The sequence below is a fragment of the Lepus europaeus genome, chromosome 3 (genome assembly GCF_033115175.1).
Source record: "Lepus europaeus isolate LE1 chromosome 3, mLepTim1.pri, whole genome shotgun sequence".
Classification (NCBI taxonomy): domain Eukaryota; kingdom Metazoa; phylum Chordata; class Mammalia; order Lagomorpha; family Leporidae; genus Lepus; species Lepus europaeus.
In genome coordinates this window covers 96,417,765-96,445,635 of record NC_084829.1, presented here as the reverse complement: position 1 = coordinate 96,445,635, position 27,871 = coordinate 96,417,765, and the positions used below count along the sequence as shown (strand labels likewise).

The following is a 27,871-nucleotide window of genomic DNA, read 5'->3' as shown; positions in this document are numbered from 1 at the left end:
GATGGCCCAAGTGCTTGGGCCCTGCACCCGCATGGGAGACCAGGAGGAAGCACCTAGCTCCTGGCTTCGGATCAGTGCAACGCGCTGGCCGTAGCGGCCATCTAGGGGGTGAACCAGTGGAAGGAAGACCTTTCTCTCTGTCTCTCTGTCTCTCACTGTCTAACTCTGCCTGTCAAAAAAAAAAAAAAAAGCCATAGGTTGGGAGAAAAATATACAAAACAACCCTCCCTCAAAACAAACAAAAACTACCAGCCCAACTTAAATAAGGTTGTTGGTGATGGGCATAATTTTACCAATTGATGAGAGAGGTAACAAAGTCTCATAGCAGAAACCAAGCAGGATGGGGAATTTTATGTAAGCATTATTGGAAGCAACCTAGCACCCTGTTGTTATTCATTACTGGAGAAAGTAGTTCATGTTTTATTTCCAAATTCCTTTGAGCATGCAGTAGAATTCTTCCCAAATCATTTGATACTCATAAAAGTACTCAGAATGAAAAATAATACTTTCCTTTGGGAAATAAGTATTTCTGAAGTGGCAACTATTAGGACATGAAGCTATTTCTTTTTTTAAAAAACTTTTATTTAATGAATATAAATTTCCAAAGTACAGTTTATGGATTACAATGGCTTCCCCCCTCTCATGACTTCCCTCCCACCCAAACCCTCCCCTTTCCCGCTCCCTCTCCCCTTCCATTCACATCAAGATTCATTTTCAATTCTCTTTATATACAGAAGATCGGTTTAGTATATATTAAGTAAAGATTTCAACAGTTTGCCCTCACATAGCAACACCAAGTGAAAAATACTGATGGAGTACTAGGTATAGCATTAAATCACAATGTACAGCACATTAAGGACAGAGATCCTACATGATATTTTTTTAAGAATTGATTAATTTTCTATGCAATTTCCAATTTAACACCAAGTTTTTTTTTTCATTTTCAATTATCTTTATATACAGAAGATCAATTCAGTATATACTAAGTAAAGATTTCATCAGTTTGCACCCACACAGAAACACAAAGGGTAAAAATACTGTTTCAGTACTAGTTATAGCATTACTTCACATTGGACAACACATTAAGGACAGATCCCACATGAGACATAAGTACACAGTGACTCCTGTCGTTGATTTAACAATTTGACACTCTTGTTTATGGCGTCAGTAATCTCCCTAGGCTCTAGTCATGAGTTGCCGAGGCTATGGAAGCCTTTAGGGTTCGCCGACTTTGATCTTATTCCGACAGGGTCATAGTCAAAGTGGAAGTTCTCTCCTCCCTTCAGAGAAACATACCTCCTTCTTTGATGGCCCCGTTCTTTCCACTGGGATCTCACTTGCAGAGATCTTTCATTTAGGTCTTTCTTCTTCTTCTTCTTTTTTTTTTTTTCCAGTGTCTTGGCTTTCCATGCCTAAAATACTCTCATGGGCTCTTGAGCCAGATCCAAATGCCTTAAGGGCTGATTCTAAGGCCAGAGTGTTAGGACATGAAGCTATTTCTAAGTACACACATATGCTAGTCTGTTTTCTTTGGCAAATATATATTTAAAACTAAGCTGATAATTTATAAAATACATAGACTTTGCTCTTATTGAAAAAGTCAAAACATAAATATTGTTATCCATTTTGCCTTGAGCTATACTCTGTACAGTTTCAATGTTTTGATAACTGGTTTGGAAGGCCTTGAGCCAAAATACTGCATTATGTAAGTTTGAAGAGGGAAACAGTATACCCAAGATGCCTGTCTTTTTCATTGAGAATTTTAAATATTTCTATTAAGTGTGACTTATTCAATAGTTTTATATCATTTATTTAAAGTTTTAAAATATGAAAAAAATTTAATAAAAAATATTTATTTGAAAGGCAGAATGATAGACCTAGAGGAAGAGTCAGATTCTCCAATGGCTGCAACACCCCAGGCTCAGTCAGGCTGAAGTCAGGAGCCAGGAACTCCATCTGGGTCTCCTACATGGGTGGCAGGAACTCAAGTCCTTGGGCCATCATGGGCTGCCTCCCAGGTACATTAGCAGGGGGCAGGATGAGAATGGCCAGGACTTAAACCAGGTACTCCAATATGGGATGCAGGCATCCCATGCAAAGGCTTACCCCAATGTTCCATAATGCTGTCCTGTGGGGAAAAAAAGCCTTAAGAATACAAATATGAGGGCAGGTATCGTGGTGCAGTGGATCAGGGCAGCCCTTGGCGCATCCAGCTCCAACAGCAGACTGCCATTTTGAGTACTGGTTGGGCAGCTCTATGTCCAGTTCGGCTCCCTGCTAATGCACTTGGGAAACAGCAAATGACAGTCCAAGTACTTGAGTACCTGGCACCCATGTGGGAGACTCAAATGAAGTTCCTGGTTCCTGGCTCCCTTTTGGCCCAGCCCTGGCTGTTGTGGTCATTTAGGGAATGAACCAACAGATCCAAAGTCCTCTATCTCTCCCTCTACATTTCAAGTAAGTAAATAAATTAATCTTCTTTTAAAACTACAAATATGTGTGGTGCAGGCATTGTGGTGCAGCAGGTTAAGCTATCCTATGTGACAGCAGCATCCCAGGTACCTGCTATTGTACCTGGGAAGGCAGCAGATGATGAACGAAGTACTGGAGTCTTTACCATCTACATAGGAGACCTTTATGGAGTTACTTACTCCTGGCTTTGGCATGGCCCAGCTTCTGCTCTTGAGAGCATCTGAGGTCACCAGTGGATGGAAGGTCTCTGTCTTTGTGTCCCTCTATGTCACTCTGCCTTTCAATGGCATAAATAATTTTTTTAAAAAGATCTACTTAATTATTTGAAAGCCAGAATTACAGAGAGAGATCTTCTATCCACTGGTTTCCTCTGCAAACGGCCACAACAGCTGGTGCTTGGCCTAACCAAAGCCAGGAACCAGGAGCTTCATATGGGTCTGCCACATGTGTGCAGGGGACCAAGCACTTGGCCCATCTTACGCTGCTTTTTCCAGGCCATTAGCAGGCAGCTGGAGCAGAAGTGGAGCAGACAGGACGTGTACCGGCACCCATAAGGGATGCCAGCATCACAGGCAGTGCCTTTACCTCCTACACCACAATACTGGCCTCAGTAAATGAAAAATTTTCAATAAAAGAGTACAAGTAAGTGGCTAAAATATAAAGCAATTCACAAAAATGTTAAATATCACATTCAAGATGGTGTTTGCCTGTGGTGGGAAGAAAGGAAGATGGTGGTCAGGGAGCCGCAGTGCGGGGCAATACCAGGTGGGCAACGTTTTCCTTCCTAAACTGTGTGGGAAGGGTGTAGGCAATTGTTTTCTTTGTCCTTCTCTTTCCATGTCCAAAGTGTCCAAACTGTAAAGAGAATGTTGTATTTTATATTTGCTATCTGATTGATACTATTCAAATCTATGATACTTGAAACTCTTTCAGAAACAAACTTTTTTATTGATTTCTGAAATGTGTCCTCATTATGCAGGTAATTCTGATAGTTCCGCCCTCAGAGCACTGCCACTCATCGTTTTCTCTTCTTTCAAATTAGGAGAGTGCGCTAACAGCACAGAGGTGGGTAGCAGCAGTTCCTCCACCGTGCACATACACCTCCTGGCTCACAGCCATGGCCTCTCCAGTTCATTTAGTTGCACCTGAGAGGTCTTTTTAAATATGGTACAGTTTGTGAAACTTGCAGGAGTATGTGTGGGAGTAGTTTTGTCTACAGTGAGAAAAAAAGCTTGCAAAATGACTCCGGAGGCCGGCACTGTGGTGTAGCAGGTAAAGCCACTGCCTGCAGTGCGTCGTCCCATATGGGAACGGGTTTCAGTCCCAGCTGCTCTACTTCCGGTCCAGCTCTCTGCTATGGCCTGGGACAGCCATAGAAGATGGCTCAAGTCCTTGGGCCCCTGCACCCTCGTGGGAGTCCCGAAAGAAGAAGCTCCTGGCTTCGAATCAGCGCAGCTCTGGCCATTGTGGCCAGTTGGAAAGTGAACCAGCGGATGGAAGACCTCTCTCTCTCTCTCTCTCTCTCACTGCCTCTCTTTCTCTCTGTGTGTAACTCTGACTTTCAAGTAAATAAATAAATCTTTAAAAAATGACTCCAGAAAACTTTAATCACCTTGATAAATTAGAGCTAAATCTTATTCTGACAAATGTTACAGAAAATATTCTCTCATTTCCCCAGTAATCTAAAAATAATAATTTCCAGTGAACATTTTCAGGTGAGAACATTTTTTCCTGAATACTAGTTTTTCAAGGGAAAAAATTTTAGGTCCTCTGGTTAGTTTGATTTTTTTAAAGATAAGAAGTGCAAAATAGAACGAATTTAGGTTAACTATCTGGTGAACAGAGAAGAGAACGAGGAATTATATGGAAGTCAGTTCATGCTCTACCTTTATTTCCTCCTCAATTTTATTAAGGTATAATTGAGAAATAAAAATTATATGTATTTTTGGTGTACAGAAATTATGCTTATATATACATAGTGTGTGAAATACATACATGTAGTGTTGTACATGTGACTAAATCATGTTAATATATCCATCACTTCATATACTTTTTTGTGGTGACAGTATTTTAGACACAATCTCTCAGCAAAACCTTGTCGCTAACTTGGTCATCGTACTGTACAGTAGATTCCAGAATGTATTCTGCCCAACTAAAGTTGTGTACTCTTCAACTATCACTTCTCAATCTTATGTCACATTCCAACCCCTGGCAACCAGCATTCTGCTCTCTGTTCTGTGACTTCATATGTTTTTAGATTCCACATGTAACTGAGATCATGCAGTATTTGTCTTTTTGTGCCTGGCTTATTTTACTTAGCATAAAATCCCCCAGATTCATTCACATTGGCACAAATAACAAGATTTCCTTCTTTCTTTTTTGAAAGCTGAATTGTATTCCATTGTATGTATCCATATTTATCTTTATCCAACTAATCACTGATTGACAATTAAGTTGGCCACAATGGCTGGAGCTGTGCTGATCTGAAGACAGGAGCCAGGAGCCTCTTCTGGGTCTCCCATGCAGGTGCAGAGGCCCAAGTACTTGGGCCATCTTCTATTGCTTTCCCAGGCCATAGCAGAGACCTGGATTGGAAGTAGAACAGCTGGGACTTGAACTTACACCCATCTGGGATGCCAGAATTGGAGGCAGCAGCTTTACCCACTATATCACAGCGCTGACCCCATGAATTTATTTCTTGACTCTCTATTTTTTTGCCATGGTCTACATGTCTGTTAATGTGTCAGTACTATTCTATTTTGTACAGCCTTGTGATATATTTTGAGGTCAGGTAGTGTGAGACCTCCGGTCTTTTTGCTCTAGATTAATTTTGGCAATTCAGGGGTCTTTTGTGTTCCATGTGAATTCTAGGATTTTAAAAACTTTTCTGTGAAAAATATCTTTAGTTTTTTTGTGGAATCTTTAGGGTTTTCTGTATATAACATTCATGTTATCTTCAAACAGAGACAACCTAACTTCTCCTCCTTTTCCATTTTGAGTGCCTTCTATTTCTTTTTCTTACCTAACTGCTCTGGTGAGGACTTCTAGTACTGTGCTGAATGGAAGTAGTGGGAGTAGGCATCCTCATCTTATCCCTGTTCTTGGAGGAAAAGCTTTCATTTCCCCCTCATACTATGTATTTAAAAGTAAGCAGCTTTGGGGGCCAGCATGGTGGCATATAGGTAAGGCCACTGCCTGCGATAGTGGCATCCCATACAGGTGGCGGTTTGTGTCCCAGCTGCTCCACTTCCAATCCAGCTCCCTGCTAGTGCACCTGGGAAAACAGCATAGGATGGTCCAAGTGCTTGGGCCCCTTCACTCACATGGGAGATCCGGAAGAAACTCCTGGCTCTTGACTTTGGCCTGGCCCAGCCCCTTCCATTGTGGCCATTTGGTGATTGAACAGGGGGATAGAGGATCTCTCTGTGTGTGTCTCTGTGTCTCTGTGTCTCTCTCTCTGTAACTCTGCTTTTCAAATAAATATAAATAAAAAAAATAGGCAGTCAGTCTCACTTTCCACTACATTCAGGAGAATACTGACATCCTTGTATTCTGTGGGTCTCTATTCAGACTGCCTTCCTTTTCCCTGACTCAAAGTAATCCAGTGTATCATTCTTATCTTTCAAAGGCTAGGAACTCTTAGGGAGTGTTTTTGTACTTCAATTGGAAATTAGTATTAAGTATAAGCAAATGTATTCTCTCCAAACCTAACCCTTCATAGTTTTAGCTGGCAGGACATGTTAAACAAGGAAAGTTTAATGTGTATCTAAAGTTCTTAAAAATTGACTCCTTTCTTTTTTGAAGATTTTATTTATTTGACAGGTAGAGTTACAGACAGTGATAAGGAGAGACAGAGAGAGTGAGATCTTTCATCCCCTGGTTCACACCCCAAATGGCTGCAGTGGGCTGATCTGAAGCCAGGAGCTTCTTCCAGGTCTCCCATGGGGGTTCGGGGGCCCAAGCACTTGGGCCATCCTCCACTGCTTTCCCAGGCCATTGCAGAGAGCTGGATTGGGCAAGGAGCAGGGGGACTAGAACTGGCATCCATATGGATCCGGTGAAGCAGGCAAAGGAATAACTCACTGTGTCACAGCTGGCCCCTAGACTCCTTGCTTAATGCATCTTGGAAACCAAGACTGGGATGAAAACAGGGCAGAAGATACATGGGAAAAAAACAAGAAGTGGTGTGACTCAAGTATTCCTGGGAAGTTAGGAAGAGCCTGGCTGTGGCCCCTGTGTGTAGGTTTCCCCACAGTAAGGATGGTGCCTACCATATATGAAAAATGCATGTCCTCCGATTCATGTTCATTTTCTCCTTTATATTCTGTCATTTACAGAGACACCATTTAGCACAGAGCTTAGCATGTGGTAGATCGCTAGTAAGTTTCCTGAGTTGAATTTTTGTTTTCCCTTGGGTTGGCCTCAGTGGTAAGTTCAATTGATAAATGTTTCTGCATAGCCTGCTATGCTGATGACTTTATGATGTGTGTGTGTGTGTGTGTGTGAGGGAGAGAGAGAGAGACTAATACAGAATTTCTACCATTCTCTTTGCTCTCATCCCTATCCTGGCTCATTTCATTCCCAAAATAGAACCATGGCCTCACCATGATTTCTCTCTCCTGGCTTGCCCCTAGAGCCCTTCAGGCACCTCATCTGCCTGTGCTTTTCAGATTTCCTGGAGCCACTTTGAGTCAGGGCGGCACCAGCCGCCTCTTTCGTGGTTACACTCCCAAGGTCCTCCTTACCCCCTGTCAACCTGTCTGCTACACTGTGCCAACTCTTTTTTCCTCCTCTGCAATGGCTCTTACTAAAACTTCTTCAGGAGCCTCCACAAGTTAACTCTAAGGCAGCCTCCCTGAGCGGCCACCGTCTGCGGGGAGCCGACCCGGCTCACCTAAGCTGTGCAGCCTGCGCCTTCCACTGGGTTCCTGCCGCAGGTCGTGTCCCTTGCCTCCGACCTCGAGTACCCACTCCATTTCCCCCTGCCTTTGCAGTCTTTCACCTTTTTAACGTTAGGATTGCCTAAGTACCTTTTTCTCCTGGTTTTGATTACTCCAACTAAGAATCCCACTGTCCTTTTGTAAAAGCGAATGTGTGTCTGTACCTGTATCGCAATACCTTATTGCAGGGTGTAGGGTCCACACACCTGGTTCGGGGCCTCCACACACGCTTGGCGGTAAGACCCGCCCTTCCCTGGGGCTAGTGGTTCGGCCTTTCCCCTAACAGGGTCAGAGTGCCCCTAGTGCCAAGTCCCTACCTACATGCTCCCAGTCCTGGCTCCTGTTGGGTTTCCCCAGACCCTCCCCACTCCTGCAGGGCTACCGACCAAGGGGGTCTAAGGTAGCCACAGCTGCCCCTCTCCCCATCCCCATCCAGTGGGAAGCGGGAGGCCTCGGGAGTCTCAGGAGCCGTGGGCACGCAGCTGGGATCCCATGGGAGGGGGCGATCACAGGCCGCAGGTCACGTCCTCGCGGGCCACTTCCAGGTCTTCTCCTGAGCGCTTTACTGGGGGCCCCGGAAGTGAGGCCCCCAGGCTCCGCCCGATGTAGCGGCCCCGACCCTCGGTTGCTGTGGTCGCCCCACGAGAGCTCATGGAGGAGACAACGTGTTTGTGAGTCTTGACCCCAGCATGGCCCAGCGGCCCCCACGTGCCTGGAGTAGAGGCCCGGCAGCTTGCAGGAGAGGCAGGGAGCACCCAGTTCCGGAGCGGCCCGGGACACCCCCTCTCGCTCCGGCGTTTCGGTAGCTCGCACTCACACCGCGCTCACGCAGCCCGGTGGCTCCGGACACGCACAGAAGACGGCAGGTTCTTCGCCGGCAGCCAGGCGCCGAGAGCCTCTCGTCTTTGGGGACCTCCGCACGCAGGCAAAGGGGACACACACACACACACACACACACGCCGGCAGGAGGGACCTCCGGGAGTAGAAGGGGACCCTTGAGTAGCCAGGGGACCCCAGAGTGGGGTCGGCCGCCTCCACAGCGCCCCTCTCGGAGACCCGGGGGTGTTGCAGGTGGGATCTGAGTATTTCCAAGCCCTCCACCGCTGCAGCTCTCCGCAGGCTGTGTGGTTCACCAGAAGCCGCGCAGGTAGGTGCTGCTGCAGCTGCTGCTTCGTGTGTGGGCCAGGTCCTAAGCGTGTGACCTCAGTGCTCTCTTCTTGACGAACGCAGGCTGCTATAAATGACACCTAGAGAAGGACGCACGCTCTAAGCGTCAAGCGGCTGGACGGTGGTAAGGAAGTGGAGTGGTTTGCTGGAGTACCCGACCAGCCCCCGCATCACAGCATAACTTCAAACGCTGCCAATACTGGTGGGTGGCGCTGGCTTTAGCTACGAGCCCAATGGCTGCTTTAGCTACGAGCCAGGTCCTAAGCGCACTACATAGGAAAAGTGCAATCCTGATTTAAAGCTCATCAGCCTGGGCTGTGCCTCCTTGGATGGCGATCCCTGCACGTCTCTTGCCCCACACGCAGAGACAGAAGGCTGTATCATGAGTTCTAAGTTAAAAACGTGCCTTGTTAGAGTATCACCGCAGAGGCTGCCCGGCCCTGAGTTCCTAACAACAGCACTTCGTCTTGGCCCTGCACTACATATAAGACTTTTATGTACATCATTTCACTTGAGCCTTACTTCAATGCTGTTGGAATAACTGAAAAGTGGTACCTGTCACATTCTGCGCATGCAGTCACCGAGCCTGGGAGATGTCAGCCAACTGCCCCTCTCCCTGGTTGCTGGCTGCTAAGTGCAGAGCTGGCACACAAGTGCACCTGTTCTGCTCGCGTGGGTCTGGACACTTGTCTGTAGTCATCGTCCTTTTTCTTCCCCTTGTCATGTAAGCTGGAATAAAGGCAGAACGAAGAAAACGGCCCACCGCGTGGGAGAAGACCAATTCACCGACTTCCTAAGGAAGCAAAGGGCAGATCCATAGGCTGAAGTCACACTTGGGTAGGAGTTTCGGGGGGGGGGGAGGAATGTTTTTCCCTTATTCAGGAACATTTTTCCTAGGATAGATCTCTGTTTAAGAGACCCAGTTGGAAAGTAACTCACTTTTGAACCCCGACACTAACGGAGGAAGTGTGGGGTGAAACTCGGGCTGGGTTAACAGAACGTGCTGGAATGGTGGAAGCCTCTTCTGCTATTGGCCACAGCTGCTAACCTCCCAGTATGGCCTCACTGCCTGGGGCTTCTCTGGGAGACTGGAGCCTTGCCCACTACAGTCCCCACATGAAGGGACCAAGGGTCAGGGAGCGGCTGTTCCTTCTTGCCTCTCTGTGGGAACTCTTCTAATAGAGAATGCCTGGTCTCCTCTAGTGAAACTTTTCAAATCCCTACTCGGGAATTACCCAGCACTGGATGTTCGGAAACCTTCGTATGGGTCATTCAGCACACAACGACCTTCCTAAGTATCTGGGTAGAAGGGGTTGAGGGAACGCATGTGGACTGAGGACAGAGAGGAGGAGGAAGAGATGAGGAAGGCAAACCAAACATTTGCACCGATCCGGAGACTGTACAGTCAAGAGTTGTTCCGAGCCACCGCCACTGTGGGGCGCCAAAGTTCTACTCGGCTAAGGCCTGCCGCCTGCTTGGGTGCGAGGGCCGACGTCCCGCAGGCCAGATGCAGTGGGGACGAGAGCCTGGAGGAAGGAGGGAAGGGCGAGGAAAGCAGGGGTGGGGCTCGGGTGTCCTTTATTCTCCAGTTAAACCCGCCCGGGAGACTTTGTTACATAACAAGTCTGTGCGTGGGGGAAGAAAAGTTTGTTGGAGGACAAAAAGGAGGGTGTGTGTGGGGTGGGGTGGGGTGTGTGTGTGTGTGTATGTGTGTGTGGCGCTTAGAAAAGAAGACAATCCCGCGGTCCCGAGAGCGCGAACGGTCGGTCCTCTTGGCTTCAGTCTCAAACTTGGGGCCCTTAGAGACTGGGACTGGGTCCGCTCCCCCCGCCCCCTGCACACACAGGGTAGCAGCAGCTCCGCTCAGCCTCTCCGCCTCCCGCCCCACGCTCCACAGCCCCCCATGGCCCGGGGGCTCTTTCTCCTCCTGGGCGCTGCGGGGCGGCCCGGCTCCATCTGCAGCACCCCCTCCCCGAGGACTCCGCGGCCGGGATCAAGGGCGACCTCCCCCGCCTGCCAGCGCCCTGGATGCTCACTGTCAGCTGCCGGGAGGCGCTGATGCCGTTGCGTGCCGCTCGGGCTGCGGGCGGCCAGGGCAGGAGGGGCAGGGGCCCGCGGGGCGGGGCGCGGCGCGGCGTGGGCGGGGGCGGCGGCTGCGGCCGCGTCCAGGGGACCCGGAGCGCCGCGGCCCCGCCAGGATTTATTGCAACCCGGCCACTGGCAAAGGTTAGGAACGCGCGTTTAGAGACTGGATAATCCGAGTTTAAATATTAAAAGTAAAAGCAGACCCGGTCGAATATTTACCTAGAGACTGAGCGGATTTCCCCGTGAACCGTGTCTCCCGGCTCCGAGCCGGGCAGCCTGCTCTGCGCCTCCCCTGCGGCCTGGTGGGGCGGACCAGGAATCCACCGCCGAGGCTGCCTCGGGAGTGTGCGTAACGGGGGGAGCCCCTCGGAGCCCCTCGCTCTCCGGAGCCGATCGCAGCCTGAGGGACCCAGTCCAGCTCTTAACGCTATGTCGCATTCTCCTTTTTAAGGGCCTCCCGGGCCAACACAAAAGGTAGCGAAAAAGTACGTTGGATCAATAGCAGAGATTGTTATTTAGATAACGAATTAATCTCCCTGTTATAATACTTTTTATAGTGAACTTTGTACCCCTTCCATAAGAAAAAGGAATTTCCAGGGAAAAAAGTCTCAAACAGGATTAAGGTTTTAATTACAATTCCCTATCGAAATAGTATGTTTGATGAGCTGATCTTATCAATTAATAGTAACATTAAAGCTCGAGAACCACATTCACGGGAAATATGCTTAAGGGACTCTTTTGTAAAAGTGGTCGCACCCGGGAACTGGCGGGGCAGCGGGCAGCCACGCGGCCCAAGCAGGTGCGGGAGCGGCGCACGTTCTGACTCGGCGGAAGCGGGGCGCGCATCTGGGGCGCAGGATGGGGCGGGGGCAGCCAGCCGGCCGCCGCCGGGAGACCAGGCTGCGCCGGTGGGAGGGAAATAATAAATAGCAGACGCCTCTTCCAAGCCGAGGCCCACATCAAAGTTGGGGCCCCCGCAAGGGCCGTGCAGTTCACTGCGTTTGGGTCAGCGGTATATTCCAGGGGCAAATAAAGTAATTTGAACATGCACCAACAGTTTTCCATAAAATACGAGTTAAAAGAAGTAATAGAACTAATCACTGTCTCCTCAAATCAAGTAGAAAACATTTCAATGCACTAATTAGAGTAATTAGAATAATAAGCCTCTGCCTATATGTGGTAAGACAATGTGTACAAACAACTTTATTTAATGTATACTGGTAATCAGCGATGCGTGCCTGCTTGAATGCTTAGCGCAATAAAACTACCCTCCGTCCGCCCAAACAATCAAATACAAATTAGTTTAATGATTGTGCCTGCTGAATGTCTTCGAAATCCACAGGCGGAGGCGAGTAAATAGAAGCATCCTTGTTTACGCGCGACCCCGCCCGGGCTGGCGGCTGGGCCCGGTGAGTGGCCGCGGGCGGGCGCGGCAGGAGCAAGCAGGAGGCCCTGGTGCGCGGGGCGAGGCCAGGCCAGCCGCCCCGTGAAGACCCGCGCCCCGCAGGAGCCCCCTGCTTTGGCACCCTGGTCGCCTTCCGGCCCCTTCGCAGCCAACAACCCCCTGTTGCGGCCCTGCTGCGCAGGTCGGCGTACCCCCCCCCCCACCTCTGTCCCCCACCCGGCCTCACCTCCTCCAGGATGGAAAAGGTCGACTTAGAATTCCCGGCGCCCTTCTCCGAGACTTTTAAGAGCTGCGGGATTTCCTCCCACAGAGCTGCTCCCCGCCGGGGCCTCGCAGTGCAAAGTGGGGGCGTCCGCCGGCCCTGCGAGTGCCCAGTGTGCGAAGATGGGCTCCCGGCCTCCAGCTCTTCGGCGCGGCCTCTCGCTTCCCCAGGACCTCCGCGTCGGGGTGGGGTCACAGGGTAACCCACAGGGGCTCCCGACTTCCATTCTTCTGGAAACCGACTTGAGGCCCAGCAGGGGTTCTGGAGGGTCGTTTTCGTCCACGCTTTGCGCGTGGGGAGTAGGTTCCTCTCCGCTGGAGGCAGGAAGCTGAGGCCAGAAACTGCCAGAAGTTTGCTGGGCAGGAGCTGAAGGGAACCGGCTCAGAAGTTTGCTGTCCAGCCCTCCTTGGCCGTCCCCTTAGCCACCTTGGGAAATTCCCTAACCGCCTGGCATCCCAGGCAGTGGTCCCTTTCCCTCCCCAGATTTTCTGCAATTGACTCTTCTCTCCTGCTGCCTTGGGACGCCTTTTCCCAGCGTCTTGGGCCTGACTTTGCAGAGTCAAGCGGAAAAACTGGGCAGAAAGAAAGCTAGGAGATTCACTTGCGTCTGAGCCCCCTTCTCCAGTTCCTGCCCCACCGCCGCTGCCCCTGCCACGCGCGCGCCGCCTAGAGAGGCCGCGCCAACCCCGCACCAGGTTCCCACCACGGGGAGCAAAGGGCACACCCCAGGACTTCTGCACTTTCAACCCCCATCTCCATCCTCAGCTTCGCAGACTAGCGACCCCACCCTTCCTCCACCTCCCCGCTCCCCGTACACACACGCACCCGCACGGGTCTCCCTGGAATGGGACAGAGTAGGGGTGGCCCAGGAGCTGTGGACCCTTCCCAGGAGGTCTGGGCAACCCTAGAGAATCCTGAGTTCCAGGCTAGCACCCAAGGGCCCCGGAGTAGCGAAGGCCAAGCCTGGGAGTCCTGCCAGTGCTCGGCTCCTCTGGCATGGGTGCCCTCCCTGCGCGGCGACTCGGGTCAGCTGCCAGGGTGCCCGAGGTGAGGGGCGCCTCTTTGGAGTCTGAGCGCCCAGAAGAGGCCAGCCAGCAGCACCCTCGACCGCCTTGCCCAGGCGCTGACCAACTTGGAAGGAATATTTGTTAGAAGGACAACAGCAACCAAAAGTTATTAATGTCAAGTAATTCTCCTCGGGATCATGTGCTGTGGTACATGAAAGGTCACTTAAAAATTCTTGTGACGGAATGAGATTTCCTAAGAGGAGGAGGGAAACGCTCCCAACACGCTGCACAAGGATTTGCCCGGATCTTAACGGCCAGTGATTCACAATGGTGAATTTGTGTTGCAAACCCAAAAGAAACTTTCTTCTTCTCGTTCTACTGCCAAACTCCGTGGCCGTAGTTTTTTTTTTTTTTTTTTTTTTTTTTTTTTTTTAACAACAAACCCAGAGGAAACACTGGTGGAAGGCAAAATAGATGGCTCAATGAAAAAGGGCGCAAATTCAAATTTACATCACAGCGAGGTCTCCTATTGGCATCGTTGCATTTGGAACATTGAGAGTTAATCGGATACAATTCATAACGATCAAAATCCCCTCCACATCGCTCAGACGGGGTCCTGATGCTCCCCAGTCTTTCTAAAACCAATGACAACTACGGCCTTGTGGGGGCATTTATTTTTTTCTGTTTTCTAAATGACAGTTCCCCATTCCGAGAGCAGAGAGCTGTTTGCCGCCAACTACAGACCACGCCAAAGCCCATGCTCTTCCCGCACAGACGCAGATGGAAGGCCCCCCGCCCCCCAAGTCCTAGACAAAGAGCTATAAAAACTCAGAAAGACGTGGAAGGAATAAACTTTAAGACATAGATGCACGTCCACTAGTGTATTAAATATCATTACAGACTTTTCTTTTCTTTCTTTCTTTCTTTCTTTCTTTCTTTCTTTCTTTCTTTCTTTCTTTCTCTTTTCTCTTCAGGAAATCCATCTTAATGTTACCATCCGAATTCAGGAACAATGAGAGAGACCAGGATTATTTTGATGGAAGGTGATATTGTTTCTGAGATCTCTAACTGCTAACCTAAATGGAGGTGTTATTAAAGTAAAGGAAGGGTCCTACAGAAAAAGTTAATTAACTTTTTTTTTTCTTCTAGAAATAGAAAATGAAGGAACAAATTTCCTAGCTTCCTCCCCAAGACCAGAACAATTCAGAAAATATCCTGGTTGTTTCTTTATCTTCACAACTAGACAAAGCCTTTAAGAATAATAAAAATAAAACAAAACAAAGCAAAAAACCATTCTCTGGTACTCCTACACGGCCTCTGGGCTCTGCATAAGGGGAAACTGAAACAACAGAGGCCCTCATTCTGCCAATATGGGCCAGGGAAGTTCATGATTTGCTAGTTGGGTGGCAGGCCCCTGCCACTTTTGAATTGTTTCCAATCTTGAATCAAGTGGTGGACTAGGTATCAGAAGCCCTGGTTCTCTCTGCCCCCTGTTAACAGTCTATGCATCGTTGAAAAAGTAAACTTTCCTAAACAGAGAGAATGTTTATATGAAACTTAGCTGTACATCACACCCAGCCAAACTGTCAGGATCCACAGTACTTCTTAAGATGCTTCTTTTTCTTTCATTTTAAATAAACACTGTCCCTTGACCTTGCTCATTGAGATACACAAGCATACCTAGATAAACACTTGCTTTGACCCTCACTTCTCCATCCTTCCTTCCGTTTCTGTACAAGCTGTTCTTTACCTCATTCTTAAACTTGTGTAGGAATCCAGTAGAACATAGAACTGAGTTTTATAGACTGATTTAAATAATCAACAGACAAATCACAGAGATTTGTGATAAAAAGACAATTTCACCTCACTCCCCAGCACCGTCTAAGCTGCTTCTATATTAAGGAAAATAAAAGGCAAACAATTGCAGCACATAGACATATGCATACAAGTACCAAGGCACCCAAATTCCATTTCTCCCTCATTGTTGCTGTTGCAGTCTCTTTATTAGCTGCTTTTGGACAAAGAAGATAGAAAGATGAGTGCCTTTATCAAGTCATTTCACCAGAAAATTTTGCCAACCACTGTGTGTCCTCCACAGGAAGGAACAGGAGGGGAAAGGAAGCAAGAATGTTTTTGTTGCTGCCATCTGAAATACAAAGGAGGTTACTTCGTGGGAACAGAGAATGTTCAGAAATGACAAGCATCATGTTATTTGCAGCCATTGCCTCTGTCTGACCTTCGCATGACTATCACATGATCAGTTCTCCCCCCATGTTACATCATAAATTTTACAAGTGACATATTTTGAGAAAATACAAGAGCTCTATCAGGATGATGATATTTTGCTTTGTTGTCTTCAGGAGGGAAAAAGGGTTTGTCCTTGTGGCCAGCCAATATCTAGTGACGACAAATTTCTCACAGCCTTAGTGATGGAGTTTTTCCGTTAGTGTGTGATATACTCTCCAAAGGGGTGTGGAAACTAGTCAAGTAGCTTAAGGATCTGAAGGGCGAGCGGGGGTCAAAACTATGGTGTGTTCATTTAACATGTGAAGGTTTCCATTCGGTAGCCCCTGTGGTTAAGAACAAAAATGCCTTCTCAAGGTCCACTAAAATGCCCTGCAGAGGGCAGATGCTGCTTGTTTTCTGCCTACAGCAAAGGGATATTGACCCAGAACTCAAATCCATACCCAGCTTAAACATTTTACCCATCAGCATGTCTGTGGTCACAAAACACTTCTTCTTTCTGTCACTTCTTGTTCAGTCTATTGATAAGATCATTTGGCTGAATCTGTTTGGGACCCTTGCAATATTGACTAGGAGTTAGAAAAGATGATCAGATGTAATAAGCCCAGAACTACCTTTCAAAACAGACATTTAAACTTAAACCAGTGTTCCGAGAAGGACTTTAATTTCATCAGCGAACCTGCCAACTAACCCAACACCGTTTGGAATTCTCAATAACCTTAAGACTGATTTTGGCAAGTGTAAGCTTCCATCTAAGAACGCCTGGAATAATCTGATAGGGGCATCATGACTTGAGTCTTTCACATAGGTTCCTATTTATCCACCTTTCTTCTGTGAGAGCCTGTTTGTTTGCTTCTATAAATCATTACAGAATCTTTTTCTGTAATCCTAGCAGATAATATATCATCTCTATTTCTAAGCATTTGATAAACACATACACAGCATATTGTCTGGATTATTCTTTGTTGGATGATATCTGTTAATTGTTAAGAAGAAAAATCCCCCTTATACAAAGCCCTACTTTTCTATGGATCTCAAAATATGTAAAGATCTATGGGTGAAGATTAAAGTTCACCTCCTTCCCTTGATCCTCTCCAACACAGCACAACTGAATAAGGTTCAGCTAACCTGCGAAGAACATGCAGGAATGGCTGCGTACAGTTAAAGGGGACAAATGTCTTTTTGTGGAACTATGGAAAGGCAAACAAATTGAAGCTCAAACCCAGGAACTATTTTGATTTAATGCTACAGGCATAGCGACTGAAAGATTTGAGACTGATAGTTTTTGCAAAGAAAAATAAATCAGAAGAAAGAAGAAGAAGAAGAAAAAAAGCCTCTGAAAGTTATAAACATGAAACCTGGCAGCATATGCATAAAATTTATTCCAAAACTTTATGAAGTATAAAGGAAGGGAAGTGTTTTACACACAACTCAACTCAGTCAGTATAAGGTCTAGGGTCCCCCCCTCCCTTAAAACTTGGCACTATCTTTAAAAATAAAATAAAGATATTTCAATAATTAGAACAAACTATGAAGGTATTGTGCATTTCTGTTTTATGTAGATAATAAAATATTACTTTAACATAAATATATAAGGATCTCTGCGTTTTTATTTTCCCCACAAGCACAACCAAATGTACCAAAACAAAGTATTTTTTAAAAGAGACTGAACAAAAAAAATTACATCCCATATAGATTTTGCTCACCTACTCATTTAAAGCTACAGAAAAACAGTTTCCAGAACCTTTTTGCTTCAAAAGAAATAAATATACATTGAGGCAGGCCACTTAAAAATGATATGAAAATATTTCCCTGGGTAGCATTAAAAAAAAGAAAAATAGACAAAGGAACATTTAAACTATTTCTGCATTTCAAAAGACAGATATTAAACATATATACATAGTGGTAAGGTTCAGAGGTAACTTTCATTTGAGTAAACCTAGGAGAGTTTTAGAGGAGCCATAGACACATCCCCTAAACTCAGCTTCTGACCTTACCTACTTGGTACTAAGTATCTGAAAATTCATTTCCTCCCTTTCCCATTGGCTCTTTGCCCTGCTCTGGATTGCTTCACTAAAGCCTACTCCCCCTACTCAGGAACAAGCTGTGTGATGCCCCCCAAGCAGCTCAGTGCCCATCTCCTAGTGACATTCATTGGGAGAAATGAAATACAGGCAAATAAATATGCCCATTATAAGTCACCATTTATCTTGCAAAAACATTAAAAATGAAACAATCACAGGTGTTTGAAAAGACAATACTGTATAAAGCATATTTCCTAAAACCTTAAGTACTGAGTGCAATGCTAATCTGATGCTGAACCATAATTTTATGGTAGTGAAAATTCAACATTTAAAATAAAATTTTGTCTAATACCTAACCAGGAAAAAAAACCCAAACTTTTAAGGTTAATAAAAAGTGTTTTCCCTTTTTAGCGCCCTTTTGTGCTGATAATTTTTAATATTAACTGATCACAGTTTAATGGTATTTATAGTCAATACAGTTACAAGTTTTTTTCACAGACACTTCTCAGTGGAGTCTTTTGTGTTGGGAGTTAACCACTTTCCATCAAGGTAAGGTCAAAAATGCACTTAAAACTACTAACAAAGGGGAGAAAGGAAGGATTGAAAATGGTATTCCCCCCCCCACCACCACTTCATTTGGCTTCCTTAGTGAAAGAAGGGAGGAGAAAGCTCTGTCCAAGTCAAACCGGTATTTCTGTAATAAAGTACTGGAGAAGACAGTGTGGGACCCTGGATATGACTTGATAAACAAATGAGCCAGTGAAGACAAAATTGAGTGGAGATATTCTATGTATGCATATAGGTATTTGTGTGCTAAGAAACACACTCTCTGCATACCCTATTAAGTTCCTGGGTTATTTTCTTTTCTTTTCTTTTCTTTTCTTTTCTTTTTTTTTTTAACTTATTAGAGGAACAAAGTTTAACTTGCTGCTGTCAGCATAAATAATTTCTAATAATTAAGTTATTAATTATGAAAGCAGAGAACTATTCAGGGACATCCAAAGATATATATTTCCCTAGTTCTCTTCAAAGTGCCACTTTCTTTCTATTGGACAACTCTGGAAATATATTTAACCTCCACATTTCCTCTGAGCTCTTTCACAATGGGCCCGCCTGATAAAATGAAGCAATCAGTCACTCACTATCGATTTTTCTTGTTTCTCCCTTCCATAACCTACCCCAGAAACACTGCCTGAAAATGAAGTTTACTTTGTGGCTGGTAACAAAAACCAATACTTGACTGTTATTTTTATATTCCAAAGTGGATTCTTGCCTTGGATGAAGCGGGCAAACCATGGGCATGTCCTGAAAGCAGATAACTGCTCATGTTGCACGAAGCCAACCGTGTTGCTTTGGTAAAAGGAACAAATACATCTTACACAAATATAAGGGGGATCTGAAGATAACCATAGTTCACAGACAGTAAGAACAAGGAGCAACACAAGAGCACTGGAAATGGAGAGTGGTCAGGAGCTGGCTTCAACTCTGTCCGCTGAATAAAGCAAAGCAAAACAAAATCCAAAACGGCAACTTTCTAGAATTAATGGTGGGGAGAAAAAGAAAAATATGTTCACGAATTTGTTCATGTAAACTTCAATTTTCTTGCAGTGCAAATTTATGTGGTTAAATCTTGCCTGTATAAAAAAATGGATATTTCTTTTCCCCCCTCCGTGATGGGGATCCACAGAAATAAACACAGCAGCATGTGCCAACTCAGAGCATCAGGAAGCCGCATTTTGTGTTTATCATGGTTTGCTGGATTTTCTTCCTTTTTGGTAAGTGATTTAGTTTTGCCAGGTATTTATCTCAGTGCTTGCCATCCCTCTCTCTCTCTCTCTCTCTCTCTCGCTCTCGCTCTCGCTCTCGCTCTCTTTCTCGCTCTCTTTCTCTATCACACACTCCTCACTCTAAGAGACGTTCCATTCACTCCATTGCCTGGGTACTCGCCTGCAATGGTCAAAACACATCATTACACCTGCTACCGCTCATAGGATAGTCCAGTGTTTCAGTTGCTTTCCATTTTTCCTTATTATTTTTCTTTTGGAGGGACAGGGGAATAATAATTAAAAATAAAAGAACAATCAGAAGTTAGAGAGGGAACAACGGGGTGGGGGTGGGGCCCCCCCCCGGGAAAGGGCCACAGACAGAAGGGGAGGGGGAGCCCCGCGCTCTGCTCCTCCCCCAGCGCGAGTTCACTGGACGGGCGTCTGCACCCCGTGGTGTGGTGGCGTGTCCCTACTCCCCCCGTACACATCCTCGGCGCCCGGCAGAGTCCCTCCGGGAGGGGTCATCCTTTTCTCTTTCTGTCTCCTGTTACAAAACCAAACTCTCACCACCTCCTTCTCCAGCTGTAAGCTGTCCGCGAGGGAGGTGATCTCCTGGGCCGAGGGCTTGGGGCATTTGAGGAAATGGCTCTCCAGAGCCCCCTTGACGCTCACCTCGATGGAGGTCCGCTTTTTCCGCTTGCGCCCCTGCGCTGCGATCTTGTCTATGCTCGTGGGGCTGCCCGAGGACGAGTCTGCCTCCTCCAACCACTTGTTCAACAAAGGCTTCAGCTTGCACATGTTCTTGAAGCTCAGCTGCAGGGCCTCAAACCTGCAGATGGTGGTCTGCGAGAACACGTTGCCGTACAGGGTGCCCAGCGCCAGCCCCACGTCCGCTTGGGTAAATCCCAGTTTGATCCGCCGCTGCTTGAACTGCTTGGCGAACTGCTCCAGGTCGTCCGAGGTCGGCGTGTCCTCGTCCGAGTGCGGGTCGTGGTGCGCGCCCGGGTGGCCCGGCGGGCCCTGCGGGGGCGGCGGCGGCGGCGGCTGCTGGTGCGGGTGCGAGTGCGGGTGCGGGTGGTGGTCGGCATGGTGTGGCTCGTCGTGCGCGTCCCGCAGGCCGTGGTGGTGCAGCCCGGCCGGCTGCCCGCCGGCGCCCAGCATGCCGTTGACGGTGAAGCTGGGCTGCGAGTAGAGCAAGCCACCGTTGGACGCGCCCATGGAGGGCGGGAGGTGCGCCGCGGCCGCCGCGCTCCGCCATGCCCCGGGCCCCGGGTGGTGGTTGGCGGCGTGGTGCACCAGATGCGGCGGCCGCTGTTGCTGCTGCTGCTGCTGCTGCTGTTGCTGCTGCTGTTGCTGCGGTTGCTGCTGCTGGTGCTGCTGCTGCAGGGCGCCCGGCCCGTGCAGCTCATCGCCGCGGCCGCCCTGCTGCACCACCACCGAGGGCTTGATGTCCGGCTGGCCCAGGGGGCTGGTGGACCAAGGGGAGCCGTCGCCGCCGCCCCCGCCGCCGCCCCCGCCCCCGCCGCCGCCGCCCCCGCCGCCGCCGCCGCCGCCGTGGGACAGCGCGGTGATCCACTGGTGAGCGTGGCTGAGCGGGTGCCCGTTGCTCTGCAGCGCGCCGTAGTCGCCCTGCACCAGGCTCTGCGCCTCGCGGTAGCCCCCCGCGCCCTGCTGCATGCCGCCGGGCGGCTCGGCGTGCACGATGGAGGCGCTGGAGGTGAGCAGGCTGTAGTGGTTAGACGCTGCGGTCGCCATGACTCTCGGAGCCGGACTGAGCGCTCCGGTTAAAGGAGCCGCGCATTTGACAGTTACTTTTTCGCCTCGGGCTCCCTCTCCTCGCTCGCTCTCTTTCTCTTTCCTCTCTCTCTCTCTCCCCCAGCGGGCCGCTCCGACGCCCGCTCCGACGCCTTCTGTTGCTGCTCCTGCTATTACTGCCGCCGCCGCCGCCGCCTCCCGCCCGCCCGCCCTCGCTCTTTCTCCTCCTCTCCCTCCTTCTCGCTCTCGTTCACTCTCTGACTCGCTCGGCGCTCCCCCCTCTCCCTGCTCTCTCCAGCTCTCTCCCGCTCTCTTGGCAGCGCCGGCTCGCAGCGGCACGCGCCTGGGCCCCGCCCCCTCCGCCCCCTCCCATTGGCTCCGCGCCCTTTGATTTACGTGGATACCGCTAGCAACCTCCCAGGCCGGCGACACTGATTGGCGCAGAGCTGCCCCCTCCTTCTCTCCCCGGGCTCAAAGTCCTCCCGGCCCTCCTTCGGGTGCCCCCTCGCCTACCGATTCAGAGTCTCTCAGTTCTCACCCCCCCCCCTTTTCTTACCCACCCCGGGCCTCCTCCGCCCCTTCTCGGATGGGCCCCGCCCCCCATCTGTCTCCCAGGCTGAGAAGCCGGGCTGGGGGGCGGTCCCAGCGCTCTTATCGACCGCAGCCACTTGGAATACTTGGATGGGGGCCTGGGAGGGGTGAGGTGTGTTTGTTGGGGGGGGGGGGTTCCATTTTCTTTCCCCAACAGGGCTGGGGTGGGGGGGGTGTGGAGGAGAAAGGTTGGGTCGCACCGAGTCAGCAGGAGTCCTATTTTTATTCACCTAGGGACACACACGCACACCAGCGAGGAGCTGGACTTCTCCCCTTATGGGAGCCCCCTTTGCCCCCCAAGGTTAGAATTTCAGGGCGCGGGCGCCTCTTGTAAGGTGTGAGGATACTTTGGCCCCCAAATCATAAAGGTGCTCTGATTCCCTCGCCGGTCCGCTGCGGCAGCTGACTCTGTTCCTCTTTGGGTTTCAGGCCCAGTTGTCTCCCAGTCTCCCGGCGAAGGGACTCCGCGAGCGGCAGGCTCAGTCGGTGCGGCGGCGAGTGAGCCGCTTCTGCCCAGGCGCTCAGAGTCTGCCCTGAAAACACAGCAGAAACTCCCGAAGTCTCCGCGCCAGACGCACGCTCGGGCGCGCGCGTAGTTTCAGAGCCCGCTTGGGCCGAGCTCTGCCGGGCGGAGGCTGCGGGAGAGCTGGAGAGGGTGCGCGGCCTCGGGGTGCGCCGGGGTCGAGAAGGGCGGCTCCCGGAAGCCGCGCGGAGGGACCTGCGACCGCTCCCTGTCCCCCTGACACCCGGAGCTCGTCCACACAACTTTTCCGTTAGTCGCTTCAAAAGCCGGCATGGGGGTGGGGGGAATGAGTGTGTGCGCGCACTGGGGCTGAGGCGAGGAGAACCTGCTGGGTCCGTAACTATTACGGGCACGAGCGCGAGGTTGTTGTAACCGACTTCTCACTCGCCCGCCCAGCTCCCGTGATCAGCATCCAGCGGTGCACTCGGGATCCTGGCTGCTGACAGGGTTCCCGCAGCGCCGCCCTGCCCAGCGCGAGCGCCCCGCGCCGCGCCGCGCCGTCAGGTCCGGAGCCCCCGGAGCAGGTGTCCTGCGGCCAGTTTCGGAGCCTGTAGAGCCGGGAAGCAAGCAGCGGGGCGCGCACTCGGGCCGGAGCGGCATAGGGACCGCCCGCCAGGCAGGGCCAGGCTCCAGTCTTACGGAGCGAACCAAAAGTTACTGCTGGGGAGGGAAAGACAGTGGACGCGACTCTTTCCGCACCTCCTCTGACCCCGCACTTTGGGGGCGCTGGCTCCGGCTCTGCCGGCGGTCGCGCGCTTGTGAGAGAAACCAAAACAAATCAAGGCTCAGAGGGAGCATTCTGGGACCGCCGAGCATCTTGGTCGAGACAGCAGAGTGGAGCGGGCCAGAAAATTCATCATGACTAATGAGGAGCGGTGCTCTTTGGGGAGTGGCTGAGCTGTTTATAAATCACCACGTTGAGCACCCGCCAGGGCAAGGCGCTTGGGCTGAGGATTTCCACGTGTCCTGTGTTTACGAGCGTGTGTGTGTGTGTATGTGTGTGTGTGTATGAGAGAGAGAGAGAGAGAGAGAGAGAGAGAGAGAGAGAGAGAGAGAGAAAGTGGTTAGGGGAGGGGCCAGCCCACAGGCCGCCAGCGGGACGGACCCGCACCCCCGCCACGCGCGCACCCGCGCCGCGAGGCAAGGACACCCTCGGCGTGGCGCTCGGTCCCAGCGCAAGCGCGGCGGCACTCTGGCCGTGCGCCTGGGGGCCGCTAGGACTCCTCCAACTTGCTTCGCTAACAGACAATTTCCAGCCCGAGCGTCTGAGCGCGCAGACTCGGCGGCTGGAGCCCGCGACTCCTCGACTGCGAGCGAAAGGGCTGGGTGGCAGACAGGACAGCTTCCTCCCACCTCGGGCCGGCGTCCCCAGCGCTGGACGCGCGGCTCTCCGCCCCCTGCCCTCAGCCTTGAGGAGCGCGCTGGCCATCAGCAGCCGCGTCTCCTCCTGGGCCGCCGCGTGTTTCTTTCCCCTCTTCCTGGGAGCTCCCGGGTAAGGAAGAATCCTGGCATTTGAAAGGGCCGAGTCTGGGTGCTAAGCACCTCGGCCCCCACCCTCCTGCACCTTCCCAGCGAACGTGCCTATTTTTGTCTGGATTTAATTTCACGCATCCGCGAGGGGCAAGGCCCTTGGCAGCCTGTAGGGATGACACACTCGAGGGAAGAATGAAGTATACGGGCGCATCTCCGAGGGAACTGAGGCGGCCCGGCTCTGAGTCCGTTAAAAAGTCCCTTCTCTTCGTCTCTCCTTCTGTATCCCTAACCCCGCACCCGGTACACAGCGCTAGTGTGGAAGGGCGAGAGTAGGCTGCACGTGTACATCAAAACTTCCTGTCTGGCGATTAATGCTCTGACATCCTTCCCGCCTTGACGTCCCAGGTCTCCACTCGCTCCCACCCCTACCCCTACCCCACAACCCAGCGTTATTTTGCTGGCTGGTGCACGGGCCAAAGCGTTCCCAACAGCGGGAGCTCGGGAGGTTCTGCGGTTTAATGTAGCCAACAAATCCCCAGGAGTCTACAAAGCCCTACCTTCCCCCCTCTGCCGTCGCCCGGTACCTCAGCCTCTGCCTCTCACCACCCACCCCCGGAGCGGGGCCAATCGCGGTGCCGACCGAGCTGGGCGCGCACCGCGGCTCGGAGACCCACCTCCCCTGGAGCCACCAGCGCCTCCCCGCCTGTCGCCTGGGGCCCGGCTGGCGCGAACGCAGAGTCCTGAGCAGCCTCGGCTTATTTGCCAGTCTCCCGGGCGCGAAGCCTCCGGGAGGGTGGGGTGGGGGCTCTGGGAACTCGGGCCCTCGCAGGATTTAGCTGTAGATGGGGACCTCGCCACCCTTTCCTCCCCGCGCCGTTCTTTGGGCTGACCCAGTCAGGGCAGAGTCTGCCCGTCTGCCTGCCTTTCTCCGCCCGCATAAAAGCACGTTGAAGGTGTCTGGCGCAGACACCTCCAGGTTTTGATTCAGCTCATTCCCTTTCACTGTTCAAAGCAGCTGTTCAAATACAGAGGCTGCTTACGTTGACGTGGAGAGGATTTCAAACAACCCTAAGCGCTTTGAACTGACAAGGTGTCTTGATATCTTCCCTCACTCCAGCACAGTTCTCAAGAACACTCGTTAGGACCTTGGCTGAAGAGGCGTTACAGGCAGTTCAAGCGGGCCTTGCCGCCTCCGGCGCCGAACTGCGGGTCCGGGGATGGGGGGCCCTTCCGCGGGGACAGGAGGGAGGGACCCTGTGAGCTGGCCCTGGTGCCCATGCCAGCCCAGTTTATCTTCCTAGTTTCGGAAGGAGGGGTCTACGACGTAGACATTCTCAGCTGGACTGATCTGAAGAAGTGGTGCCAACTGCCTCCTGCCGGGATGTGCCGCGCTAGCAGCACGAAGACGTGCACCCTGCACACTTTCACACTTTTGAGACAGTGAGCCGGGCCTGGGTCTCGGTATCAAGTCTTCACCTAAGTGATCAGTCCAGGCCCTGAATTTGAACTCTAATTTGACTTGCTCATCCAGTAACCACATGCACATCACACGTATGTACAGCATCGTTGATCTATTTCTATGTCCCAGGAGTTGGCAGAAAACCCGCCATAACCATTCCCATACATTCAGCAGGAACCATACAGTTATTAAAAGAGGTAAGATGATATTTGTATGATGCTATTAGTAGTAGTAGTAGTAGTAGTAGCAGTAGTAGTACCAGAATAATAGAAATCAGGGAGCAAAGAAAACAAAGATAATTTTCTTGGGAGGTGGCCATTAGGGGAGTGGAGATTGCGGCTAGTTAGAACTTAAATTGTCTAAACATGTCTTAAACATGTCTTAAACTTGTCCACCTCCTCGGGGGAGAGTTCTTAGAATCTCCTTCCCTGCCTCTTCCTCCCCCTCTTGCTTCTCCTCCCCTTTCCTCTTGTCCCAGTCTTTAATCCTGTGCCTTCTGCTGCCTTGCTAACTCCCAGCAGCTGTTTGATTTGGTAGAGAACCTCCTCCCTCCCTCAACATCAGAATGGAACGTCTTTGCTAAAGGTCTACAGAATGTCACAACTGAGGCTCCAACTTCAGAGCTGCAGCTTTAAACAGCCAATCCGCACAAAGAAGCAGCTGGCTGCTTTAATGAAAACCCCCTTAAAGCTTCAAGAACGGCAGCCTTAGGGAATGAATTTATAAGGAGCATGGAAAATGCAGTTCTAAGTTGCCAGTTCTTGAGAAAGACACAGTAAACATTTACATACAAAAGAGGGATGGAAATTAATATGTTTAATTTTCTAGCAGTATATTTTCTCCTGAATAATAATAGATTTGTATGTTACTATTTGCACCTACATTTTGTAAGTTCCTAAATGTGTATGTGTCTCCGTATCTTAAAAGTTCTCCAAGAAGGGAAAGTTTACTGAAAGTTGAAACTCCCTTAGTTCATGTTCAGCAACTCTATGCCTGGCAAACATACAGTCCTGTTTTATTACTACTAGGTAAACCAGTGAAATGTAATATTCCAAGTTCAGTAATATTTAAAATGAAATTATTTAAATTCATGGATAATGACCTCTTTCACTTTTGCTTCAAGTTCTGAATCTTATCATTAAAAATGATCTCCCCCTTTGTAGTCCACCAGTGAATATTTCATTGATAGGCTAGACTTCTAACACCACTGTCACCCATGCAGTCTATATGTTTCAGGGATTACTTTGAGTAATTTATCCGGGGAAGCCTGCTAAAGTTTGGTGAATATTAGGCCTTAGGAGAGAAAAAGCATAAAGGACACATCCCACTCATGTGTAAGAGAAATTCTATTTGGAGCGGTTAATACAGCTTTGTTTATACTGAAATCTCAGCAACAGGACAGAAGGCTATGGGTGGCTTCTGGTTCCATTCTTGCCCTTTCATTTTCAGGTTAAATGACCTCCTAACAATGGAATCTGAAGGTATTTTTTTTCTCTCCCTCGCCTTAAAGCAGGTGGATAACTGGCCACCAGGAGGGGATGACAACTCTGATAAATTAAAGTGATTTCAACAGAAAGCTTCTTAGCTTGAAAGCGTTTGGAATTGTAGTGAAATGAAGCTCTTGCCGAAGCCTCTAGCCCCTCTATCCCTCTGGAGCAATCTGAGAAGCGAAAGGAAAGGCGAGGGGCGAGTGCACTGGCACACACCTGCGCACAGGCGCGGGGGGGGGGGGGGAGTGGTGGGGGCTGCCTGTCCCGTTATCTCACTGGGGCCCGTTATCCATCGCTGGGGGAAACAGGTTGTATTGGTTTGAAATTAGATTTCAGCTCTCTTAGTCTGGCTGCACAGAGCACGAATGCAAATCCCTTCTAAAGTGTACAAGTAACACCGATCATTTATGTCCTTAGTTTCCCCGGGACTGCAGCCAGCGGGGGAGGGGTGGTGCATGGGTTTTTCTGGTAAGCAGTTAACCACAGCGATAATAACTGTGGGGCGGGACCTCCTGCTAGGTCTTTGCGTTTCAGATCTGTCATTCCATGCACCTTTGGACATAAAGTAAGAGACGGCTGTATTCTCAGAGACGGGCTTCCAGAATGCGAGTCCAGGGAAGGTGGAGGCTGGCATATCGAGAAGATCAGAAAAGAGGGAGCCTGATGCGAATTGGAACAGTGGGACTCCCTGGCCCCTCTCCTCTTTTCCGAGAGTTTTCGATGGTAATCTAGGGCAGCCGGGTCCCAACATTAAATGCAAAATAGGAAAGCGAGACACGGCCGAGTCACAGGCCTGATCATATTAACGCCCTAGGTCAGAGGGAGAGAATAATGAATAGGCACGGAGCTCAGTTCGTGGAAGGGAACTTAATTAACCTTGGGAGAGTGAAAGAAAGTCAGAGATCAAGCCTAGGACCCTGGTCGAGGGTGCTTATAGTTACGGGAGTGTGTGGGTGTGTTGCGAGGACCGGTGTCCTCCGCTTTATGCATTATTCTAATAATTTTTTTAAACCCTGAATAAAAGCTGGAGTTTGTGTTCTTAGAGCCATCCAGCCACCCACACAATTCCGCGGAGAATTCCGCTGCGGGAGCCCTGGAGCTCGGCGGGGAGGTCGGGTGTCCCGGCTTCGGCCTGCGTGGGGGATCAGAGGGGCCAGCGAGAAAGGGCTGCGGCGTCCGTGCGCCCTGGCCTGACCTCAGCTGGGACT

At 50.1% G+C, this 27,871-nt stretch overlaps 1 protein-coding gene across 1 annotated transcript; it reads right to left on the bottom strand.

The window, feature by feature from the left end:
* Positions 1-19,798: 19,798 nt before the first annotated feature.
* POU3F2 (POU class 3 homeobox 2) lies at positions 19,799-21,127 on the bottom strand. Its single transcript, XM_062187627.1, has one exon. It carries the CDS (start codon positions 21,125-21,127, stop codon positions 19,799-19,801), a length of 1,329 nt encoding a protein of 442 aa, XP_062043611.1.
* Positions 21,128-27,871: the final 6,744 nt, after the last annotated feature.